We start from the raw sequence: 21,623 nt of genomic DNA, 5'->3' as shown, positions 1-21,623 counted from the left end.
CTCCCGATTATTTACCCATGGTATTGCTGTGATACTGTTGATATCTTCCTGTTAAACATAGCCCATAGCACGTAATAGTAGTTTTCCCTGTGTATCCCAATGTTATTTTCTCTTTGTACAAGATTCATGCCTTTGAAATAGTTCATGCAAGAACTTATTTATATTTGTAGTGTTAATCAGTGGGATACAGGACTCTATACAACCACTTTCAATCACATTCACCTTCTATATGGCAGTATTGCTTATAGACCCACTAATGAACTACCTTCACGTTTACCCATTCCCTTACATTTAAGTTCAACCTCATTAGCTAACCGTTCATGCACCTCTAGCTTCTGGGTGTCTCTACATCCCCTCTATTCTGTATTATAAGCCTCTGAGGGTACCTTTACCAAGGTCATAATAGGAGAATCATACAGTATCTATCCTTTTGTGTCTTGCTTATTTCACTCAGCATTATGTCCTCAAGGTTCATCCATTTTGTCATATGCTTTTTAGGATGCAATTTTGTCTTACTGCTGTATAATAGTCTGTCATATGTATATACCACATTTTGTTTATTCACTTTTCTGTTGACAGGCACTTGGACTGTTTCCATCTTTTGGCAATGGTGAATGTTGTTGCTATGAATATTACTGTGCAAATGTCTGTTTGTGTGGGTAGCTTTTTGTGGGGGGGTAGCTTTTTAAAGTTTAATTTTTCTATCAACTTTTTAAAGAAAGATTCAAATGTGCAAAACACTTGAAAGAATAGTAAAATAATCTACTTGGTACTTTTAAAAGAATGTGGATTCTAATAGTTTACTTCCAGAGTTCAATCAATAGTAGGCCTGGTCTAGGGCCCTGAAAATCTTTGGCTCTGATTGACTATTTTTGGAGAAAATTGAAACTTTTTTCCAGTTTCATTGTTCTTTGCAAATCATATTTGAAGTAATTTGTAGTGGTAATTTGAGATTTTGGTCAGTTTTGTTCATTGATTTAGTGGATATTTTACACTAGTAAGTGTCAGACACTGGGAAACAGCAATCAAGAAAACTATGACCCGTGGTTTTTATTTATTTTAAGTTCATATATTTTTGAATAGCTTACATAATCACTTGGTTTAAAATTCAAAAGATTAAAAAATATATATATAGTGAAATCTCCCTATTCTGTCCCCCAGGTCACCCAGTTTCATTCTCCATGGTCAACTTCTGTTAACAGTTTGTGTATTCTGCCAAAGGTATTTTTTGCATATATAAGCAAAAGTACACATGGCTCCCTGTCCCTGCACCCCCACCCCCCACCGTGGTAGCATAGATTGCAAATTCTTCCTCCCTTTTTTTTGTCCCACTTAACAATGTACCTTAAACTGTTCCATATCAGTATATAAAGAACATTCTTACTGTAAACAGCTGCATAAGTTCATTATATGGATAGACCGTGATCTGATTAACCTGACCCCTTCTAATAGATATTTATTTCCATTATTTTGTTATTAGAAACTATGATATAATGAGTAACTTGGAACATTAACCAGTTCACACGTTAGTATCTCAGTGCTTTTAAACTCTTTGAAGAAGGCAGTTAATTTGATAGTATTGCTGTTTAATTGTTACCTATTTAGGGCTTTAACTCTCAAGGTCATTCATTTAACAAATAGGTATTAATTCATTTAACAAATATGTCTCTTTGATGGGCACTAGAAGTACTAGATTAAATATGGTAGTAGAAATAAAAGCTTAGGTTCTAGAGTAATTTTGAATTCAGATCCCAGTTCTAAAACTTAACTGAACCTTGGGCAAATAACAGAACTTTTATCTTTACTTTCTGTAAAATCAGGATCATAAAGTTATTGGAGAATTAAATGAGATAATTGGTGCCTGATACATGAATCCTCAGTTGTTACCTTCAAAAAAGAGGTTTCAGACTGTATTGCAACCGACTGTTTACTTTTTTGCTTCAGTCTAAGTTTCTTACGGTCAAAGACTATGTTTTCTTTACTTTTGTATCCCCAGACGTTGCATGGGCTTAGTAAATAATTTTAAAGGTGTGATTTAAAGGTGTGGTATGATTTAAAGGTGTGTTGAGTATACAGTGGGAACACAGAGCAGTTTATCTTTTTTCCAAAAGAGAAGGTAAATCTTCAAAGGTGGGTAGAATTATTAGGTAGAAGAGAAGTAAAGATATTTATGATGAGGCAAGAGACAGATAGCACACCTTGTGTGCTGTGCTGAAGAGTTTTTAATTTTTTTGTCTTGCTGTTCCTGTGGAACTGTTGAAAGATTTCAAAGAGGAGAATAGTGGTAAACTACGAGACTCATGCCGATAATTATAGCAGCACTTGGGAGGGTTGGATAGGGTAACGGGGGGGGGGGGGGCAGCAAATTAAGGACAGTTACTGCAGAAGTTCTAGGACTCAAAAGTGACGGACAGAAATAGGGCACTGGCAAAGGACATGAAGTACAAGGAAATGGTAAGAGCAAATGTAGATGGTAATGAGTCCAGAATATCTGAGCTTTCTGGCTTGAGTGAATGGATGAATGGTACCATTTCTTGAAGCAGGAAATTTAGAACATGAATTTGAGAGGCCTGGAGAACGTACTAAGATAGAATACTAGGAAAGATATCTAGGGTGAAAAAAAGACAAATTTAAAATTGCAATTTTTTTAAAATTCGATGTGCTTTGAAATTTGACATTTAGCAAGTGAATCTTCCATGTTGAGCAAAAGCTGTAGTTTGATCAGTAAATTTGTTGGTATTTTTTAAAAGACCTGATATTTGGGGTTTAGAGTATAAGTTGAAGGAAAATGGAATACTTGTTCAACACCTTGACCTTGTGAAACTTCCATGTCTTTCCGAGTTAGAAAAGGTCACCAGTTTCTTAAGTAGTTCTAAAATATTTACTTATTTAAAATTCTCCTGATACATTTCAAAGTGTTGGTGTTTCAAACCAAGGGTTATGCTACAATTTCTTAGTACAGTGGCACTTTGTATCTTTACTCAAATTGTGCATTCAAATCATAGAGATCTCTTTGAGGAAGATTTTGATATATATTGTCAATCAGTTTTTAAAAATACTGTAAATATTTTTTATTAAGACTGTTGTTTGTGTTAGAGGTTTCAGAATCCTTACAGTAATTTTATCTTAATGCTTTTTGTTTATACTAACTGTAAAAAAAAAACTACAGGGTACTTCCTCATTTTTTATACTTAACATGCTAGTGATCTATACAAGGAAAAAATTTACAGAAACTAGTATACATACATTCAGGCATCAACATTTTAAACCATTTGTAATTAAAAAGGAAATATTCAATAGATATAGTTTCTTTTATGATTAATTTAAAACAATTAACCAGAAGTAAAATAAACAAAACATTAAACTTTCAACCACTCCAGGTGAATTTGAGCTTTTTGTTTTGGTTGCTCAGGTTTTTGGTTGCAGTTTTTCATAGTTGTAGTTTGTGGTATATTAGTGGTTAGTGGTTCTTAACCCTGGTTAGGCACTGGAAACACTTCCCACCCTTAACATACATGACATACGGGCTCATTAATTCACTAGGTGGGAATAGGGCCCAGAACTTTTAAGTATTCTGAGCAACTCTGAAGAAAAGCCAGGTTTGATAACCTCTAATGTGTATTATATTTTGTGAGTAATATATGTTAAATACTTTGTCAACTAATTTTATACTTAACCATGTAATATTTAATACATTTTTTAATGTACTAACCTATATAAAGGTTATTTTTACATTTGCTTATGGTTTTCTGATGTTGACAATAGAATTGGCTTGGCTATTTTATTTATTAGGGGCACTTCATAGCTCAAAGATTGTAGAATGAGAAAGAGAAGAGCATCTTTTAACAATCTCCATCTCCTTCCCTTAATTACTTTCCTGAGGTGTTTTTTCATCTTAATTTGCATTTCTTACATTGCTGGGGAACATGATGATTTATTACTTAATAATCACCATCAGGAATATTTCATTTTGTGCTGTAGTTTGTAATATAATATGTGTTTTTTTATTGTTATATTTTCTATGCAATTTTTAAATTTTTAACTTTGTTATTGTATAGTATAAAATATATACAAAGCAAAGAAATAAAGCAATAGTTTTCAAAGCACTTGCAAAGAAATAAAAAAGTTAATAGTTTTCAAAGCACTCGCAAAGAAATAAAAAAGCAGTAGTTTTCAAAGCACTCTTCAACAAGTAGTTTTACAGACCCCAGAGTGTCAGGGGCTTGTGAGTATTTTTTCTTTAACTAACATAGTCTTTTAAATTTTTCTGCTATCATGGATGTACCTATTTCCTTTTATCTTTGAAGTTCATAGTTATCTAGTTTACTGTTAAAAGTCTCTTTGTTTTGGTTGCTCAAGTTTTTATTTTCAGTTTTATTTCTTTATTTTGGGTCTGCTGTCTGTTAAGTATTGAGCTAGATTTCCATTCCTGTTTCCAAACTGTGTTCTCTATACTTGGTGTGTTGGGTAGAAAGGAAATAAATTTAAGTAGGAATGACTCCTGTACTATGGATGTATAAAATAGTGTTAATGTACAAATAGAAATAATGTAGAAATAGAAAAGTACTACCAAAACCAAAAATATGTAGGTCATTGTATGGTTTACAAAAGACTGTAGATGCTCATAGGACAACTCTACTAGTCTAGTATCGTCCTCATTGCTGAAAAGGATGAATTGAATAGTTAACAGTTTTTTATTTTAACTTTGGAGAAATCAGAATCTGGCATTAAAGGATGATATTAGTGATACTAAATAGAACTAGTCTGTTTTTGTTGGATTCTTAATTAGAATGTAAAAGTGGGTCTTATACAGAACAATTGAGAGTTACTTTAGGAGAGGATTAATTCAGTGGTGAGACAGAAAAGAGAACTGGAATGACTTAGCTGGCAAGTGGACCACCAAAAATACTTTGTGTTTTGTTTGTGCGTGGTGCTCTGTTGTTACAAAGATTATTACATAAATGTAGCCCCATTATTTTTTAAAATAAATTTTCTTTTACTTGTTTATTTTGAAATACTTTCAAACCACAAGACAGTTAATACAAACCCCATGCAGAGAACTCCAAACATACCCCTGCACCCACTCCCCATACTCAGATTCACTACTTTTAACATTTTGCCATGTCCTATTTATCAGTCCTATTTATCAGTCTATTTTCTGCACACTTGAGTGTAAGTGGTATACATAATGCTCCTTTAACATTTCTTACCACCATGTGCATTTCCTAAGAACAAGGATATTTACACCTTACATACAGTTATCAAGTTTAAGAAATTTAATGTTGATATAAAGCTTATAGCCTATATTCCAGTTTTTCTTGTGTCCTAACAGTGTCCCTTTGAACCTTCTCTCTGTGCTAGATCCCATCCAGAATCATGTATTGCATTTAATTGTCACTGTCTCTTTAGTTCTCCCTTCCTCCCTTCCTCACTTGCTTCCTGTTTTAGTTTGCTAGGTGCTGGAATTCGATATACCAGAAACAAAACAGCTTTTTAAAGGAGGAATTTATTAAGTCCACACGTCTAAGGCCATGAAAATGTCATACCTAAAGCAAGACTATAGAAATGTTCAATCTGAGGCATCTACGGAGAGATACCTTGATTCTGGAAGGCCAGTGGTGTTCATGGTTTCTCTCTCAACTGGAAAGGCACATGGCAAACATGGAGGCGTCTGCTAGCCTTCTCTCCTAGCTCCTTGTTTCATGAAGCTCCCCCAGAGGTGTTTTCCTTCTTCATCTCAACAGGTGTCTGGCTGTGCGGGCTCTGCAGCTCTTTCCAAAATGGTTCCATTTAAAGCAACCTTACCTTGAATGGGTAGAGACATACCTCCATGGAAATCATCTAATCCTCTAATCAAAAGTTACCACCCACAGTTGGGTGAGTAACATCTCCATGGATAATTAAAAAAACTCCTAGCAATACTGAATGAGGATTAAAGGACATGTCTTTTCTGGGGTCCACAGGTTCCAAGCATCATACTTCCTAATTGTGGAAATGTACATTACCTTTCCCATCTCAACCACTCTCAAGCATACCATTCAGTGGAATTAATCATATTTACAATATTGCTGTGCCCTCATCACCTACCATTACTGAAACTTAGTAGAAATAGAGGGATAGTGATTAAGAGGTTAAGTTCTAGAGGAAATTTGAGCTCAGATCCCAGTTCTAAAGTTTAATTGAACCTTGGGCAAATAACAGAACTTTGCCTTAAGAACTTAAGTTTCTTAAGGCCAAGGACTGTGTTTTCTTAATGTTATAGAAACCCTATAACCATTATGCATTAACGCCTCATCTCCCTGCTCCCCACCCCTGGCAATCTGTACTCTACTTTCTGTCTCTCTGAGCTTGCATATTCTCTGTTATTTTCATTGTACTTATCATGGGGCTAAATGTAGCATCCTAAATCTGTATCATTCCTATTTGCTTTGATACCAACTTAAATTCAGTAATATGCATTATGTTCCTGTACCCACCCATCCCCCACTTTATATAGTTCTTGTCACATTACATTTATACATTATGAGTCCTAGATCACTGATTTATCATTGCATTTTATACATTTGCCTTTTAGATCCTGTAGGAAGTAAAATGTGGGGTTATAAACCAAAAATAAATCTTCCTTATGTCCAGAGCACTGTACTGTATGTCCTACAGTCAGCATTCCTTTGCTCTAGACAGCCACAATTTGACTGTTCTCCCACAGTATTTGTGTAGGAAAGCTTTCTGAATTGCCTTGTACATGCAGGGCAAGTTCTGTGACAGCAAGCTGGTGACATGTATCAGTCCTTAGACTGTCACCAGATTGTGCCTGACATACATGCTACCAGTATGTGCAGAAGGATTTCCCTATTCCCCCTCACCAGGACAGGGATTTGCACTGGGAGCATGGGCTGGCTCGAGGAGGAGTGAAGGAGAGGTCAGCCATGAGATCCTACCTCCTTTAGGTAGCTTTTTTCTGGATTTGGTGCTTGTCCTGTTTCTATAAGCCTTTGTTTTCTGGAGCTTTGAGGAAGATGTTTCTACCAGTTTTTGCTGATTATTTAAAGCTTCTGTAGAGGTATGGAGCCTGGAAGCATCTCACTTTGCCATCTTGATTGGAGTTGGGGGGCTTATGATTTTGTTTTATTTAAATTTTGGTAGTGTTCTAGTTTGTTAGAATAGGGATTAGAAGAAACAGCTGCCTTTATAAAATGGGATTAGGATTAACACATGGCTTTTCATCATTTCAAACCAACACATTCCACCCTCTGGACCCTAAAAAAGACATGTTTTCCCTGTATACAAAATTCGTTCCATAACAAGATCAGAGAACCTTAAACCATTTCAGTAACATTACAAATACAATACAAGATTAAAACCAGTACAGAATCTCAAAGTTAGTTACAAGCATGGTTTGTTCTAAGGCAAAATTATCCTCTGGCTCTGGACCTATAAAAAATTCAAAACAGGTTATTTGCTGCCAACATACAAAGGATGAACAGTCATAGGATACATATATCCATTTCCATAGGGAGAAAGGAACACAGTGGTCACGGGACCCATACAGTTTTGAAAACCCACAGGGCAAAGTCCATTAGATTTCAAAGTCTGAGAATCATTTGTCTTTAGGACTTTTGACAGCAGCAGTCCCGCTCTTTCCAAGGGCCTACGCAGAGGCCTGCCTCTCTCCAAATGCAACTTTGGGAGATATTCGGGAGACCACCTTTTTCTTGGCTGCACCCTCTCCAAGGATTGGGCTGCACTCGGGCTCTCTGCTATCTCCAGGGCACACGCTCAGCCCCTCCATGTGGTGGAAGCCAGGCTCTCCCCAAACCCCAAGGAATGTGCTTCACCCTCTCCAAGGCCTACGGCAGCAAGGCTCTTCCACTGCAATGAAGACCCGTTCTCTGCCTTTGGGGCAAACTCACCCTCTCCACAGGCTTGGGTAGGTCCACTCTCCTGGCCCGAGGCTTCTTAACTTCAGACCCCAGCCTCCATGGTTTTGCCTCTGAAGTTATTTTTCCTCCAGTGTGTCCCTTCTCTGAACCCCCCAGTCCAGGCTGACAATGGCTCTGATAATACAGGTCCCACAGCACTCTCCTTGGCTTTCTATGCAGTAACTTTGGATCATGCCCATCAGACATAAGGAGTTTCCACAAATCCTTCCAGGATAACTCCATGTCCACTTCTGGGTTTCTCTGAAATGGCTGACTGGTTTCACATTTGGCCAGATCTTCACGTGGGGCTCCATTCTCTGGGGTCTCCCCTCCTGGAAGCCCAGAATTTTCCAGAGCATCAATTTCTGCTTTCTTAGTACCCAAGAGTTCAGTTCTCAGCTTCTTTCTTTCCTGTTGCATTTCACTATAAGATTAAAGGAGAAACCAGGCAGCACCTTCCACATATAATTTGGAAATCTCTTCTGTTAAATATTCAAGTTCATGGCTTTTAAAATCAGCCTTCCAGCCAAAGCCACTAGTCAATTTTGCCAGATTATCTGGTGTTTAAAACAAGGGTCACCTTCCTTCCAGTTTGCAATGACACGTGCCTCATTTCTGTCTAAGGCATCTTTAGAGTCCACATTTCTGTCAGCAGTCTCTTCAAAGTATTCTTCAACTTCTCTATCAAGCTCCTCACAGGTGTTCCAGAATTTTTCCCTTATCCATTTAAAAAGCCTTTCCAACATGTTTGATATTTACAAACCACAGCAGCACTCCACAAAATCTGTTCTAGTTTGCTAGCTGAAGAAATGCAATATACCAGAAACGGAATAGCTTTTAAAAAGGGGAATTTAATAAGTTGGTAGTTTACAGTTCTAAGGCTGAGAAAATGTCCCAATTAAAATAAGTCTATAGAAAATGTCCAATCAAAGGCATCCAGCAAAAGATACCTCGGTTTAAGAGGGCCGATGAGGTTCACGGTTTCTCTCTCAAGTGAGAAGGCAATGCAAACAGTCACAGTTTTTCTGTGGGCACATGGCGAGCAAGGCGTCGTCTGCTAGCTTTCCCTGCTGGCATCCTGTTTCACGAAGCTCCCCGGGAGGCATTTTCCTTCTTCATCTCCAAAGGTCGCTGGCTTGTGGGCTCTCTGCTTCTCGTGGCTGTGTCGTTCTTCTCTGTTCTCCAAAATGTTTCCTGTTTTATAGGACTTCAGACCTGCCTGAATGGGTGGAGACACGCCTCTACCTAATCCAGTTTAACAACTACTCTTGATTAAATCACATCCCCAGGAAGATTATCTAATTACAATTTCAAGCATGAAGTATTGAATAGGGGTGAGAAGAAATGGCTGACTTTACAAAATGGGATTAGGGTTAAAACATGGCTTTTCTAGGGTAGATACATCATTTCAAACCAGCGCAGTGTAATTTTAGATTAGTCAATAAATTGCACTCCTGCTCTTTGAAAATAAAATTTTTGGTCAGCACAGAGGAAATGCAGAAATAATACCATAAGCATTAAAATACAGCATGGTCTGAGATAAATATACTATCAACATTAGTACTGGCCAGGAATAAGGGAAATGTCAAGGAAATAAGGGAGTTTTGCACTTGGTGGAAACATTTAAATTTGAATCTGCATTGAAAGTTTATAAGTAGGGCTTTGGAGGTCCATTGGTTTTTTTTTTTTTTTCACTTTTTTATTGTTTATTATAGCATATATTCAAAGCAAAGAAAGAAAAAAGCAATAATTTTCAGAGCACTCTTCAACAAGTAGTTACAAGAGAGATCCCAGAGTTTGTCGTGGGCTACCATACCATCGTCTCAGATTTTTCCTTCTAGCTGCTCTAGAATATAGGAGGCTAGAAGGAATAAATTTTTTTTTATCATCGCAATTGACTTTTTTTCCTTTTTGTGAAAAATAACATATATGCAAAACAGTAATTAATTTCAAAGCACAGCACAATTAGTTGTAGAACAGATTTCAGAGTTTGATATGAGTTACAAGTTCACAATTTTAGGTTTTTACTTCTAGCTGCTCTAAGATTCTGGAGACTAAAAGAAACATCAATCCAATGATTCAGCAATCATATTCATTTGTTAAACCCTACCTTCTCTTTATAACTCCACCATCAGCTTTGATTGTTCTAGCCAGTCTTTAGGGATATCTGGGCTATGGCCATTCTTATTTTTCATGTTGGAAGGGTCTGTCAATAGTATGGGGTAGGAAGATAAAACTATCTGACGTTCTGGACAGGCTGGCCCCTCTAGGTTTCAGAGCTTGTCTGGTCTAAGGAACCATCTGGAGGTGTAGGTTTCTGGAAAGGTATCCTAGTGCACGGAACCTTTGTAGAATCTAATATATTGCCCTAGGTGTTCTTTAGGATTGGCTGAAATGGTTTTGGTTGGGGTTTGACAAGTAATGATAGGTAATAATGTCTAACTAAGGCTTGTGTAAGAGTGACCTCCAAAGTAGCCTCTCGACTCTATTTGAGCTCTCTCAGCCACTGATACTTTATTAGTGACACTTCTTTTCCTTCCTTTGATCAGGATGACCTTGTTGATCCCTTGGTGCCAGGGCCAGACTCATCCCTGGGAGTCATCTCCCATGCTGCCAGGGAGACTTTCACCCCCAGATGTCATGTCCCATATAGAGGAGTGGGAGATGATTTTGCTTAGAGAGTTGGGCTTAGAGTGAGTGAGCCCACATCTGAGCAACAAAAGCGGTCCTCCAGAAGTAACTTTTGGCATACCTGTAGGTAGGGTAAGCTTCTCTGCTACCTACATAAACCACAAGAGTGAGCCTCAAGATCAAGGGCTTGACCTATTGATTTGGGTGTCCCCAGATCATTACTTTTTTTTTTTTTCCTCCTATTGCTTTTTAATTGAAAGATGGGTATTCTAAGCATAGCTGATAGCTTGTTGACTTCATTTGGACAAATCAGAATCTAGCCAAGATGAGCAGAGGATCTTCTTTCTCATAGTCGCCGTTTCCTCATTATTCATTTTATTGCTACCAGTCTCTTCCTACTTTATATAATAGTTCTTTGTGAAATTTTTGCATCTAAAATACCACATTTGTAAAGTAATTGATATGTGGCAGAACTTTAAATATCTTTCCATTATTTATAGCATAGACTTTTAGAGTTCTTGTTAAAAATGCTATTTCCTGGGCCCCACTGGTAAGATTCTAGTTCCCTACCTCTAGATTGGGTTATAGGTATCTGGTTTATGAGAGCTCCCAGGTGCTTCTGATTCAGATAGGTTTGGGAACCACTTATCTGCAAATTAAATGACCCAGAAGCTTTAACAATAGCCATCATCTATTCCACAACTCCTATAGTATCGTTTTTTGTACTTAGTATGTGGAAAGTGCCAAACCCTTTATATTAATTATTTCATTTAAGCCTTACTGTAACTTTATGAAGAAAGATGTTATTTCAGTCTAAGGCTCAGGAAGGCTGAGTAAGCTTATCTACCAGAGCACACTGCCAAGTGGCAGCAGATATTAGAATTCACTCTTTAGTTGAATATTTTCATTAACAATTTAGGCATTTAAGGGCCTCCTTGGTTTTGTCTTTGCCTCTTAGACCAAATCATGTTAACTTTTCCTACCTCTGTGCTTTTGCTGTTCTTACTTATCTTGAAGTCCTGTTCATTTGTTAAGGAAGGCCCAGCTCAAAACAACCCATTCTGGCAAACTTTTCCCAACCGTCTGAATTCTTGATCCTTTTCTAACTTGAGCCTGCTAAAAGACTATTCCTTTAGCAGGTAATAGCATAGGTGCACTCTCAATTTTTTTTTTTTAATCTTCCAGGCAGACTTCAGAAAGTCTTGGTTCTCATTGTTTCAGTTATTGTTTTATGTTTAATATTACAAGTATTCTTTTTTTTTTTTTTTTTTTTTTTTTAAGAAAGAGGGAGGAAGGGAAGGAAAGACAGAGAGAAGGAAGGAAGGAAGGAAGAAAGGAAAACATCTTTAAACATTTTCTTGTTTTATTGTATTTTGTTTGTTTGTTTGTTTTTTACATGGGCTGGGGCCGGGAATCGAACCGAGGTCCTCCGGCATGGCAGGCAAGCACTTTGCCCGCTGAGCCACCGCGGCCCGCCCTACAAGTATTCTTGTTGACAGAGTATTGCAACATGTGACTTGCTTTTAGGAACGCTCACTGATCTCTATCTTCATTGATCTCTTGCTTCTAGATTCATTCATAATAATCTTAGGCAGATTATTGCTTTTATAATGGAATAAGTTTAAGACCTTGACTATATTTGAAACTAAAATTTAAGTTTTGAGGCATTGTTTTTATTGCTTTAATAGCAGCAAGGCTGGCTTTTTAAGGCTTTGGTTGTAGAGTAAATTATAAACACACAGGAAAATTTATCAAAATGTATAAAGAATTTGCATAGATACAATTTGGTTTGCTACATAACTTTGTTGTTGTTGTTGTTAAATCCTATCTTCTCTGTTATACTTCTCTCTCTTTTTTTTCTTTTTTTTTGTGAAAAATAACATACATACAAAAAAGCAATTAATTCCAAAGTACATCGCAACAATTTGTTGTAGAACAGATTCCAGAGTTTGGTATGGGTTTCAATTCCACAATTTTAGGTTTTTGCTTCTAGCTGCTCTGAGGTACTGGAGATTAAAAGAAATATCAATGTAATGATTCAGCACTCATACTCATTTGTTAAATCCTACCTTCTCTGTATAATTCTAACATCACCTTTGATCTTTCTCACCCTCTTTAGGGGTATTTGAGCTATGGCCATTCTTATTTTTCATACTGGAAGGAGATGTCCATAATATGGGATAGGGGAATGGAACTAGTTGATGTTCTGGAGAGACTGGCCCCCTGCATTTCAGGACTTATCTGGTCCAGGAACCCATCTGGAGGTTGTTAGGTTTCTGGAAAGTTATGCTAGTGCATTGAACCTTTGTAGAATCTTATATAATGCCCTAGGTATTCTTTAGGATTGGCAGGAATGGTTTTGGTTGGGGTTTGGCAAGTTATAGTAGGTAGCAATGTCTAACTGAAGTTTGCCTAGGGGTGATCTCCAGAGTAGCTTCTCTATTCTACTTGAACTCTCTTGGCCACTTAAACCTTATTTGTTAGATTTCTTTTCCCTCTTTTGGTCAGGATGGCATTGTAGATCCCATGGTGCCAGGGCCAGGCTCATCCCTGAAAGTCATCTCCCATGCTGCTGGGGAGACTTTCACCCCTGGACGTCATGTCCCACATAGGGAGAATGCTACACAGTTTTTTAAAAACACTTTCTTAGGAACCTAATTTCTGTTTTCCTATTTGGTAGTGTAATGTAGCAAAGCTGTAGAAATTTTTGAAAGAACAGTTAACAATTAATACCTTATTTTTATTTATATTAATTTATTTTTACCGAAGAAGGCAAACAATGCTAAATCTATATCAGTCAAACCTTTTATGAGCAGCAGGATTTGATATTCTGACAAGAAATGGTTTCAGTGGCTTTAAGAAGATAATTTGTGAGATACACTACATACCTGGAATAACTTGATAATCTTTGGCAAAATTGCTATGTTGTGTTCAGAATACTACAGTAAAATACAGACTGCATATGTAAGTTGAGAGAGCACAGGGTACAGTAGTGAGTGATTAAAATGGAGTAAAGTTAATCCTTTAAAAATTTTGTTTGTTCTTGATATTTCCTATTCTTCTGATAGTATCATGAGATCTCAGGATTGGATATTTATTAGGCCATTTAGTCTAATCATCCAAACAGTGCTCACATTTCCCCTGCAGCAAGTCTATCAAGTAGCTGTCTAATCCTGCACTGTAGCCACGAGCATATGTGGCTATTGAGCAGTTGGAATGCAGCAATCTGAATTGAGATGCGCTATGAGGGTAAAATATACTGGAGATTTTGAAGACTTAGCATGAAAAAAATAATTCAATGATTTTTAGGTTGATTACATGTTGAAGAGTTTTGAATACATTGGTTTAAATAAAATAAGTTATTATAACTAATTTTGCCTGTTTCTTTTTTTTAATGCAGCTGTTAGAAAATTCTAAGTTAAATATGTGGCTCACATTAATTACCTAACTGGTAGAGCTCGTTTAACCCATGTTGAAAACTCATTGCCATGTGAAGAAGCATAACACATTCCATCTTTGAAAAGCTCTTACTGTTAATTTTTTTTGTATTGCACTGGTTTGTCTTTGATTTCTGTATTCACACATTTTCACTTTACTACCTGAGACCAGAAAGGATAAATCTAAAATTTCTTTTAAAAATAATTAACAGTTTGAAGAAAACATTCATAGCTTCTTGAGTTTTTTGTTGTTTCCATTTCCTTTCAGCGATACTTAAACGGCAAGGGATTTTATCCTGCCACCATTTTTGTTATTCCTGTCTGCACGTTCTTCCATTTTGTACTCATCACTGTTGACGTCAGGAACTGAATATCTTGTGATTTAAAAATACAGATCAGAATAGGTCTATCTCCTGTTTTGTTCTATGTAAGTCTGTCAAGGCAACCTAAAGTTAGATTACCTTTTTGAGCAACTTTATTTTCTTATTGACTTACGGAATTTTCTTTCAACTGACTTATGGAATATACTTTCAAATAAAACATGTAGGCCTTCTTTTCATGTGCTACTATTGCTTTCTCCTCATTCAGTACTTTTTTAAATTAGATGAAATGTTGATTGAGTAGGTGAAATGTGTCCCACCCAGCCCCTTCTTAATTCTGCAGTCCCATTTTTTTCAGTTGTGATCTTAATAGAAACTTTGTCTTTGTATTCTACAAATTTACATATTAAATTTCATTTGGATTCTGCATGTGCCATCGAAAGTATTTGTTTTCTTTCTTAGCTTTCACCATCTGTAGGTTTGAGAACAGTGCCTTTTGTGTGTTCATTAAGGAGTTGATGGTGCCATTTGAGCTCACTTCAGGATGGATCAGTTTTAGGTTTTCTTCTGACTGCTCTAAGACACTAGAGACTAAACTAAATATCAATATACTGATTCAGCAGTTATACTCATTTGTTAAATTGTATCTTCTGTGCTATAACTCCACCTTCTCCTTTGATCTTTCTCCCAGTGTTTAGGGGTATTTGGGCTTTGCCCATTCTAACTTTTGCATGTTGGAAATTGATAATATGGGATGGGGGATGGAACTAGTTAATGTTCTGGAGAGGCTGGCCCCTCTTGGTTTCAGGACTTATCTGGCCTAGGGACCCTTCTGGAGGTTCTGAGTTTCTGAAAAGTAATCCAAGTGCATGAAACCTTTGTAGAATCTCAGATAATGCCTTAGGTGTTCTTTAGGGTTAGCAGGAATGATTTCGTTTGGGGTATGGCAAAGCATGATAAATAGCAATGTCTTAACTGAAGCTTGCATAAGCATAGCCTCCTGAGTAGCCTCTGGACTCTACTTGAACTCTCTCAGCCACTGTTACCTTATTTGGTACAATTCTCTTCCCTCTTTTAGTCAGGAAGGCATTGTTGATTCCATTGTGCCAGGGCCCCCTCATTCCTAGGAGTCATATTCCATGTTGCCAGGGAGACTTTCACTCTTGGATGTCATGTCCCATGTAGAGGGGAGAGTAATGATTTTACTTGCAGAGTTGGGCTTAGAGAGAGAGAGAGAGAGAGAGAGAGAGGTCACATCTGAGCAACAAAAGAGGTCATCTGAAAGTAATGCTTTGGCATAACTATAGGTAGTCTTAGCTACTCTGCTACATAAATAGCTAGCTGGAATTTTGATAGAGCTTGTGTTGAATCTGAAAATCAGTTTGGGGAATATTGATATCTTAGTATTGTCTTCATGTCCATGAACACAGGATATCTTTCCATTTATTTAGGTCTTTAATTTCTTTCAAGAATGTTTTGTATTTTTCATACTATACATTTTGCAGTACTTTTGTCAAATGTATTCCTAAGTATTTTATTCTCTTTGATGCTATTGTGAATAGGATTGTTTTCTTAATTTTATTTTTGGATTGTTCATTGCTAGTGTATAGAATTGTAATTGATTTCTGTACATTTATCTTGTATCCTGCAACCTTGCTTAACTTGTTTATAGTTTTGATTGATTTTTAGTGGAGTCCTTAGAGTATTCTGTATATGAAATCATGTTATCTGCAAATGGAGATAATTTTACTTTTTCCTGTCCAACTAGCTGCCTTTATCTTGCCCAAAGGTCCTGGCTAGAATCTCTCAGTGTTGAGTAGAATTGGTGAGAGTGGATATACTTGTCTTGTTGCTTTAAGGGAAGCATTCATTCTTCTGTTGTTAAGTATGAGGTTAGCTGTGGGTTTTCCATAGATTCCTTAATTGAGGAAGTTTCCTTCTCTTCCTAGTTTATTGAGTGAGGTATCATAAAAGTGTGTTGGATTTTGTCAAATGCCTTTTCTGTGTCTCTGGAGATGATTATGTGGGTCCCCCCCCCTTTATTTTGGTAATATGGTATATTAAAGTGGTTAATTTTATTGACCTATCTTTAGGCTTGCTGATTCTTCTCAACAGCTCAAATCTGTCAATAAGTCCCACTGGTGAATTTTTCAATTAAGTTGTACTTTTTGACTCTAGAATTTCTATTTGATTCTTTTTTATAATATTCATCTTTTCATTGATGCTATCAACAAATGCTTTCTTTACATTGTTCTCATACTTGCCTTTAGTTCTTAGACATGGTTTCCTTTAGTTCTTTGAAATATTTAAATAGAAGATTTAAAAGTGTTCATCCAATGTCTGGGTTCTCTAAGTGATAATTTTTATTGATTTTGATCCCTGCCTATTAGCCATATGTCCTTATGTTTTTTTTGTTGTTGTTGTTGTTGTTGTCTGTTTCTTTTTTTGCAATTTTTGTTGAAAACTATGTGGCATTTCTGGAAATCAGATGACACCATCACCCCAGGGTTTCTTGTCATTGTTGTGAGTTGTAGTTGTTGTTTGACTGATTAGTGACTTTTAAAAACTTATCCTCTGAAGTCTGTATTCTTTGATATGTGTGGCCACTGAAGTCTCTTTTCAGTTACCTTGGTGTGCTGGTTTGAAAGGATGTATGTCTCCTAGAAAAGCCATGTTTTAATCTAAATCCCATTTCATAAAGGCAGAATAATCCCTATTCAGTACTGTTTGTTTGAATCTGTAATAGATCATCTCTCTGGAGATGTAACCCAATCAAGAATGGTTGTTAAGCTGGATTAGGGGAGATATGTCTCCACACATTTGTGTGGGTCTTGATTAAGTTTCTGGAGTCCTATAAAGAGGAAACATTTTGGAAAATGAAAAAGATTCGGAGAGAGCAGAGAATGCTGCAGCACCACAAGTAGCAGAGTCCAAAATCCACAGGACAGGCTGTGAAGCCAACGATTCCAATGGAGGATCTGTATGAACTCCACAGGAGAGGCTCGCCAGCTGAAGCAGGAAAAGAGAGCCTGTCTCTTCTGAATCCTCCTTAAAAGGTTTCCAGTGATTAGATTGAGCATCACTCATTGCAGAAGACATTCCACTTGACTAATTACAAATGGAATCAGCTGTGAATGCAGCTAGCGTGATCATGATTTAATTCTATGAAATGTCCTCATTGCAGCCTACAGGCCAGCACTTGCCCAACCAGTCAAACAGGTGCCACCACTTGGCCAAGTTGACACATGAACCTGACCATGACACTTGGTGTTCAATTAATGATTGGATAAGGATTTCCTTAATGCCTAGAATCAGTAATTTTGCTTGTCTTTGCTGAGGGTTCTGTATGTGTGCTGGGAAAAGCCTTCAACAGTCAGGGAAGCAGTTGACAACTCTGCTTTAGCTTTCACTTTCTGTGTACGCAGCTTTGAGGTCTACCAGAGATGAGAGCGTGAGTGAGGCCTTATCAGGTTTTTCCTGTAGCATGTGCATTAGTCTTCAGCATACTTATAAGCTGTACAATACACATGACCTTCTGTTTTCCCAGAAATATGTTGGAGCTTATCAAAGCCCCCTGTGGACGTTTCATTCTTTACCTTTTTCTTTTGAGCTTTTCACTTAGCCCATTGCTTGCCTAAACTATTATCTACCACTTCAGGCAGATGTGGTGGTAAAAACTTTGCCTCTAATTTTTGTTGTTGTTGTAATTGTAGTAAACTACATAGAATATAAAATTTGCCATTAGTGATATTTAGTACATTCACGATATTGTGAACCATCACTACTATCTAGTTCTGTAATTGTTTTTGACACACTCGTCTAATGAAAAGTATTTTCGCACTGGGTGAGCTCCAAGTCAGAGGAAATAAAGTTAACTTTGCTAGTGTGGTTCTCCAGGGTATCACCAGACAAGTCATATGATGATAGTTACTTAGAAATGGGGCTCTCAAGGAGTTTCAAGCCTGTTCCACCCCCTCCAGTTGCTACCAGCCTGATGGTTTTCAAGATTTCTATGGAGCTGTATGTGGGGGTGGGATAAGGGTATACAAATAGAATACTTTAAAACACAACAAAGATCACTGTTTTTATTTTTACACAGATTCCCAGTTTTTCTTGAGCAAGCTCTCCACAGATTGCTGCAAGCCTTTTGTTAATTTCCAGTTCTGGAAAAGTTGATTTTTAAGTTTTTTGTCAGTTTTCTCATTTTTAATGGAGGGGAGAACTCTCTTAGGTCCTTTCTGTGATATCTTTTTGTGTATGTCCTTTTATTTGTTTTCCAATGTTGTTGATAGAAGAGAATGTTTAAAAATGTATAATACTATGCCAACTGTTTGGTAATACCTTTTGCATTCAGTATATCATTATGTGACCACATCTATTTTTCTAAAACTATACTTTTAATGGTTACATGGTATTTCAATTTATGGAGTATCAGTTTTTACCTGTTTCATTTTTTTTGGAAACTTGGCATTTTCCAAAATTTTTATGTTATTTAACAGTGCTTTGTTGATTTTTCTTGTATCTAAATGTTAAGCATTCCCAAGATGATGAATTTGTGGAAGTGGAATTTACTCAAAGAGCATGAAAACTTAAGCTTTTCATCTACACGGCCAAATTGCTCTTCAGGAAAGTGGTTTATGTTCTACCAGTGGTAAAGGCAGTGCCTGTTTTCACATGTCTTTACTCACTACTCAGTGCTATTGTTCATTGCAGTTAGCACTTTTCAATAGAATTTTAGGCAGTGATGAAAATATTCTGTGTTGTCCAGTATGGTAGTCACTAACCATATGTAGATATTGAACACATGAAATGTGTTTAATCCTAATTGAAGTGTGCTGTATGTGTGGAACAACATATCAAATTTCTGAGCTCTAATATGAAAAAAAGAATGTAAGACAATCATTAAAAATGTAAAATGAATCATAATTTTTTAGTTGCACATTGAAATAATGTTGTGAATACATTAGGTTAAATCAAATATTTTATTACAAGTGATTTTTCTTGTCCCTTTTTACTTTCTTAATGGAGCTTCCAGGAAGTTCGCAATTATTTATGTGACTCACCTAATATTTCTATTGGACAGCATTGGTCTAGACTATACTTAAACCATTTAGCAATAGCATTTTCTCCCACTTTTTGTGTTTTCGGTTATCAAACCCCTGTTTTCTCCTTATTTATTGAAGACGGTACATAACACTAAGTTTTCCTTTTTACCCCAAGCTCCACCATCATCTTGGGACATTTTTAATGTTCATTCTTAAACTAATTATAAAAAGAAATGAACCTCATAGTTTTTTTGTTTGTTTGTTTTTTATTTTTTTCTGGAGTGATGCAAATGTTCTAAAAAATGATCATGGTGATAAATATGCAATTATGTGATGATATTGTGAGCCATTGATTGTACACCAAGTATGGAATGTTCATATGTTAAGAATGTTTGTGTTTGTATGTTGTTTGTTTTGTCAATAAAAATATATTTTTTTTAAAAAAAGGGCAAGACCAACTAACTCTGACTAGGGTACCATTGTAGCCAAGTGGTTAAGAACATGGGCTTGAGTGTCAGACTGATTATTTATTAGCTGTGACCTTGGGGAAGTGTCTTAACTCTGTAAAGCAGGAAAAGCAGCAGGATCTATTTCTAAGGACCCTGTGAAAATCAAATGAGGTAATGGAGGAAAGGCCCTTTGCAGTGTCCAGCACAGAGCAATAGGCCACTGCCAGACATGGACTCCTCACAAGGAGAAACCAGATGCCATGGATTATTTTCACTCCTTCCAATGCCTGGCACATCTGGCTCAGAGTCCATGCTCAGTGCAGTTCTTGCTTAATGGGTAGATCTAGTAGTGACCTAAGGTTAGCATAATCAAGTGCTCTTATTTACCAACGTAGTTCTAAATCTGATGTTAGAATTTATCTCAACAATAAAATTCCTGCTTCTGGATGCTTTTTCAATCCACTGAAAACTGAACTCACTCCTAAATCTCATTTTGGGTCAGTGATTTAGGGGAAGGTGTAGGGCAGAAAGCCATTTTATGCTTGCAAATTAGTTATACCCTCTCTACTTCCAAGGATTTAGGAACTCTTGGACATCATGGACATCTGCATGAGACAATTGAAATGGACAGCACAATGAAAACCTGTCCACAGTGAAAAACAGAATAAGCAAAGAATTGTGAAAAGCACACTGCCTAAGGAGTTTGGTCCAGGCTAGGTCAGAGCTTAAGGGATGATCTCAGGCAAGTCCCCATCCCTCTCTGGGCCTTGGTTTCATAAACAGAATGATTGCTCTGGACTGATCTTGACAGGCTTTCGTAGTTCTAATGTTCTGTTTCTGTTCCAAAATCCCACCTCCAAAATCTACACTAGTTGCCCTTAAAGTTCATGGACTGATCACTCAGCATAGATTATGCTTTTGGAAAAGCACTTTGCAAGCTCCATCAGGGGAGGAGGAGGTTCCTACTCAAGTCTGTATCCCCAAGACCCAGCCCAGTGAGTGTCTGGCACATGTCAGTCACTCAACAAATGCTGACTGAACTAACAAGCCTGATCACTGAAAACTCCCTACTGTCCTCTCAAGACACCACTCTTCTACAGTGATTCAGTAAAACAGGTATTCATAGAGCCCCCTCTCAGAGATAAGGAAGCTGATGCTTGATGAGGTGGAAAGGTCCCAAGTTGGTAGGTGGTGGAAACCAATTGTTAGCACAGGCCTCTTATTCTCCCATTCAAGACCTAAAAAGACCGCGTTCTACCACATTCCCCCTGACACGCCCTACAAACACCCCACAGACACTCATTGGTTCACTGCAAGTCTTGGTAGATGCAAATCACAATGTCTATTAAAGCTCATCCCAAGGAATGTTCTTCGGGGGTAGCCATCAATGAGGAAACTGGATCAGAACCATGTGGGAAATCAAAGAGGAAAACCCAAGACTCAGGATGGATTTCTGGGGGCACAGTGAAAACCTCCTACACACCACCCTTGTCCTGCTGAGCCATGGCCAACAATATTGCCATCGAACCGTTCCTCTTCCTGGTCCCCACTCATCGTGCCAGCCTCTATCTGCTCTTGTAGCTCCGCACTCAGACCCCAAGCCCTCCTCACTCCTCTTGCTCCTTCTGAAGCCACTCTTTCAGTGGTCCCATGGAATCATTTGGAAATTCTCTTCTGTTCCACCTATAAATCTTCATTGTGTGACCTGTTCTAACCACAACTGTCACATTCCTTTAACACTCTTATTTCCTTGCTTCCTATTTAACATTCTTAGCCCTTCCCATTTTCTTTAACTAAGTTGCTTCAACTATACTTGTCAGCT

The 21,623-nt window shown here is 37.3% G+C and overlaps 1 protein-coding gene across 2 annotated transcripts in view; it reads left to right on the top strand.

Moving 5' to 3' along the window:
* The window catches only part of SEPTIN7 (septin 7), a 121,716-nt gene that overhangs the window by 9,008 nt on the left and 91,085 nt on the right, over window positions 1-21,623 (top strand). Inside the window, exon 2 of one of the 2 annotated variants that reach the window (XM_077119926.1) lies at window positions 10,903-10,907. The exons of the other annotated variant lie outside the window; for it this stretch is intronic. Within the exon in view, the coding sequence (XP_076976041.1) occupies window positions 10,903-10,907 (5 nt within the window). The remainder of the gene's footprint in view (window positions 1-10,902; window positions 10,908-21,623) is intronic. 2 annotated transcript variants of the gene reach the window in all.

Source organism: Tamandua tetradactyla, chromosome 1, assembly GCF_023851605.1.
Source record: "Tamandua tetradactyla isolate mTamTet1 chromosome 1, mTamTet1.pri, whole genome shotgun sequence".
NCBI lineage: Eukaryota > Metazoa > Chordata > Mammalia > Pilosa > Myrmecophagidae > Tamandua > Tamandua tetradactyla.
Note: the sequence above shows the minus strand (reverse complement) of the source record. Positions and strands in the feature narration are given on the sequence as shown.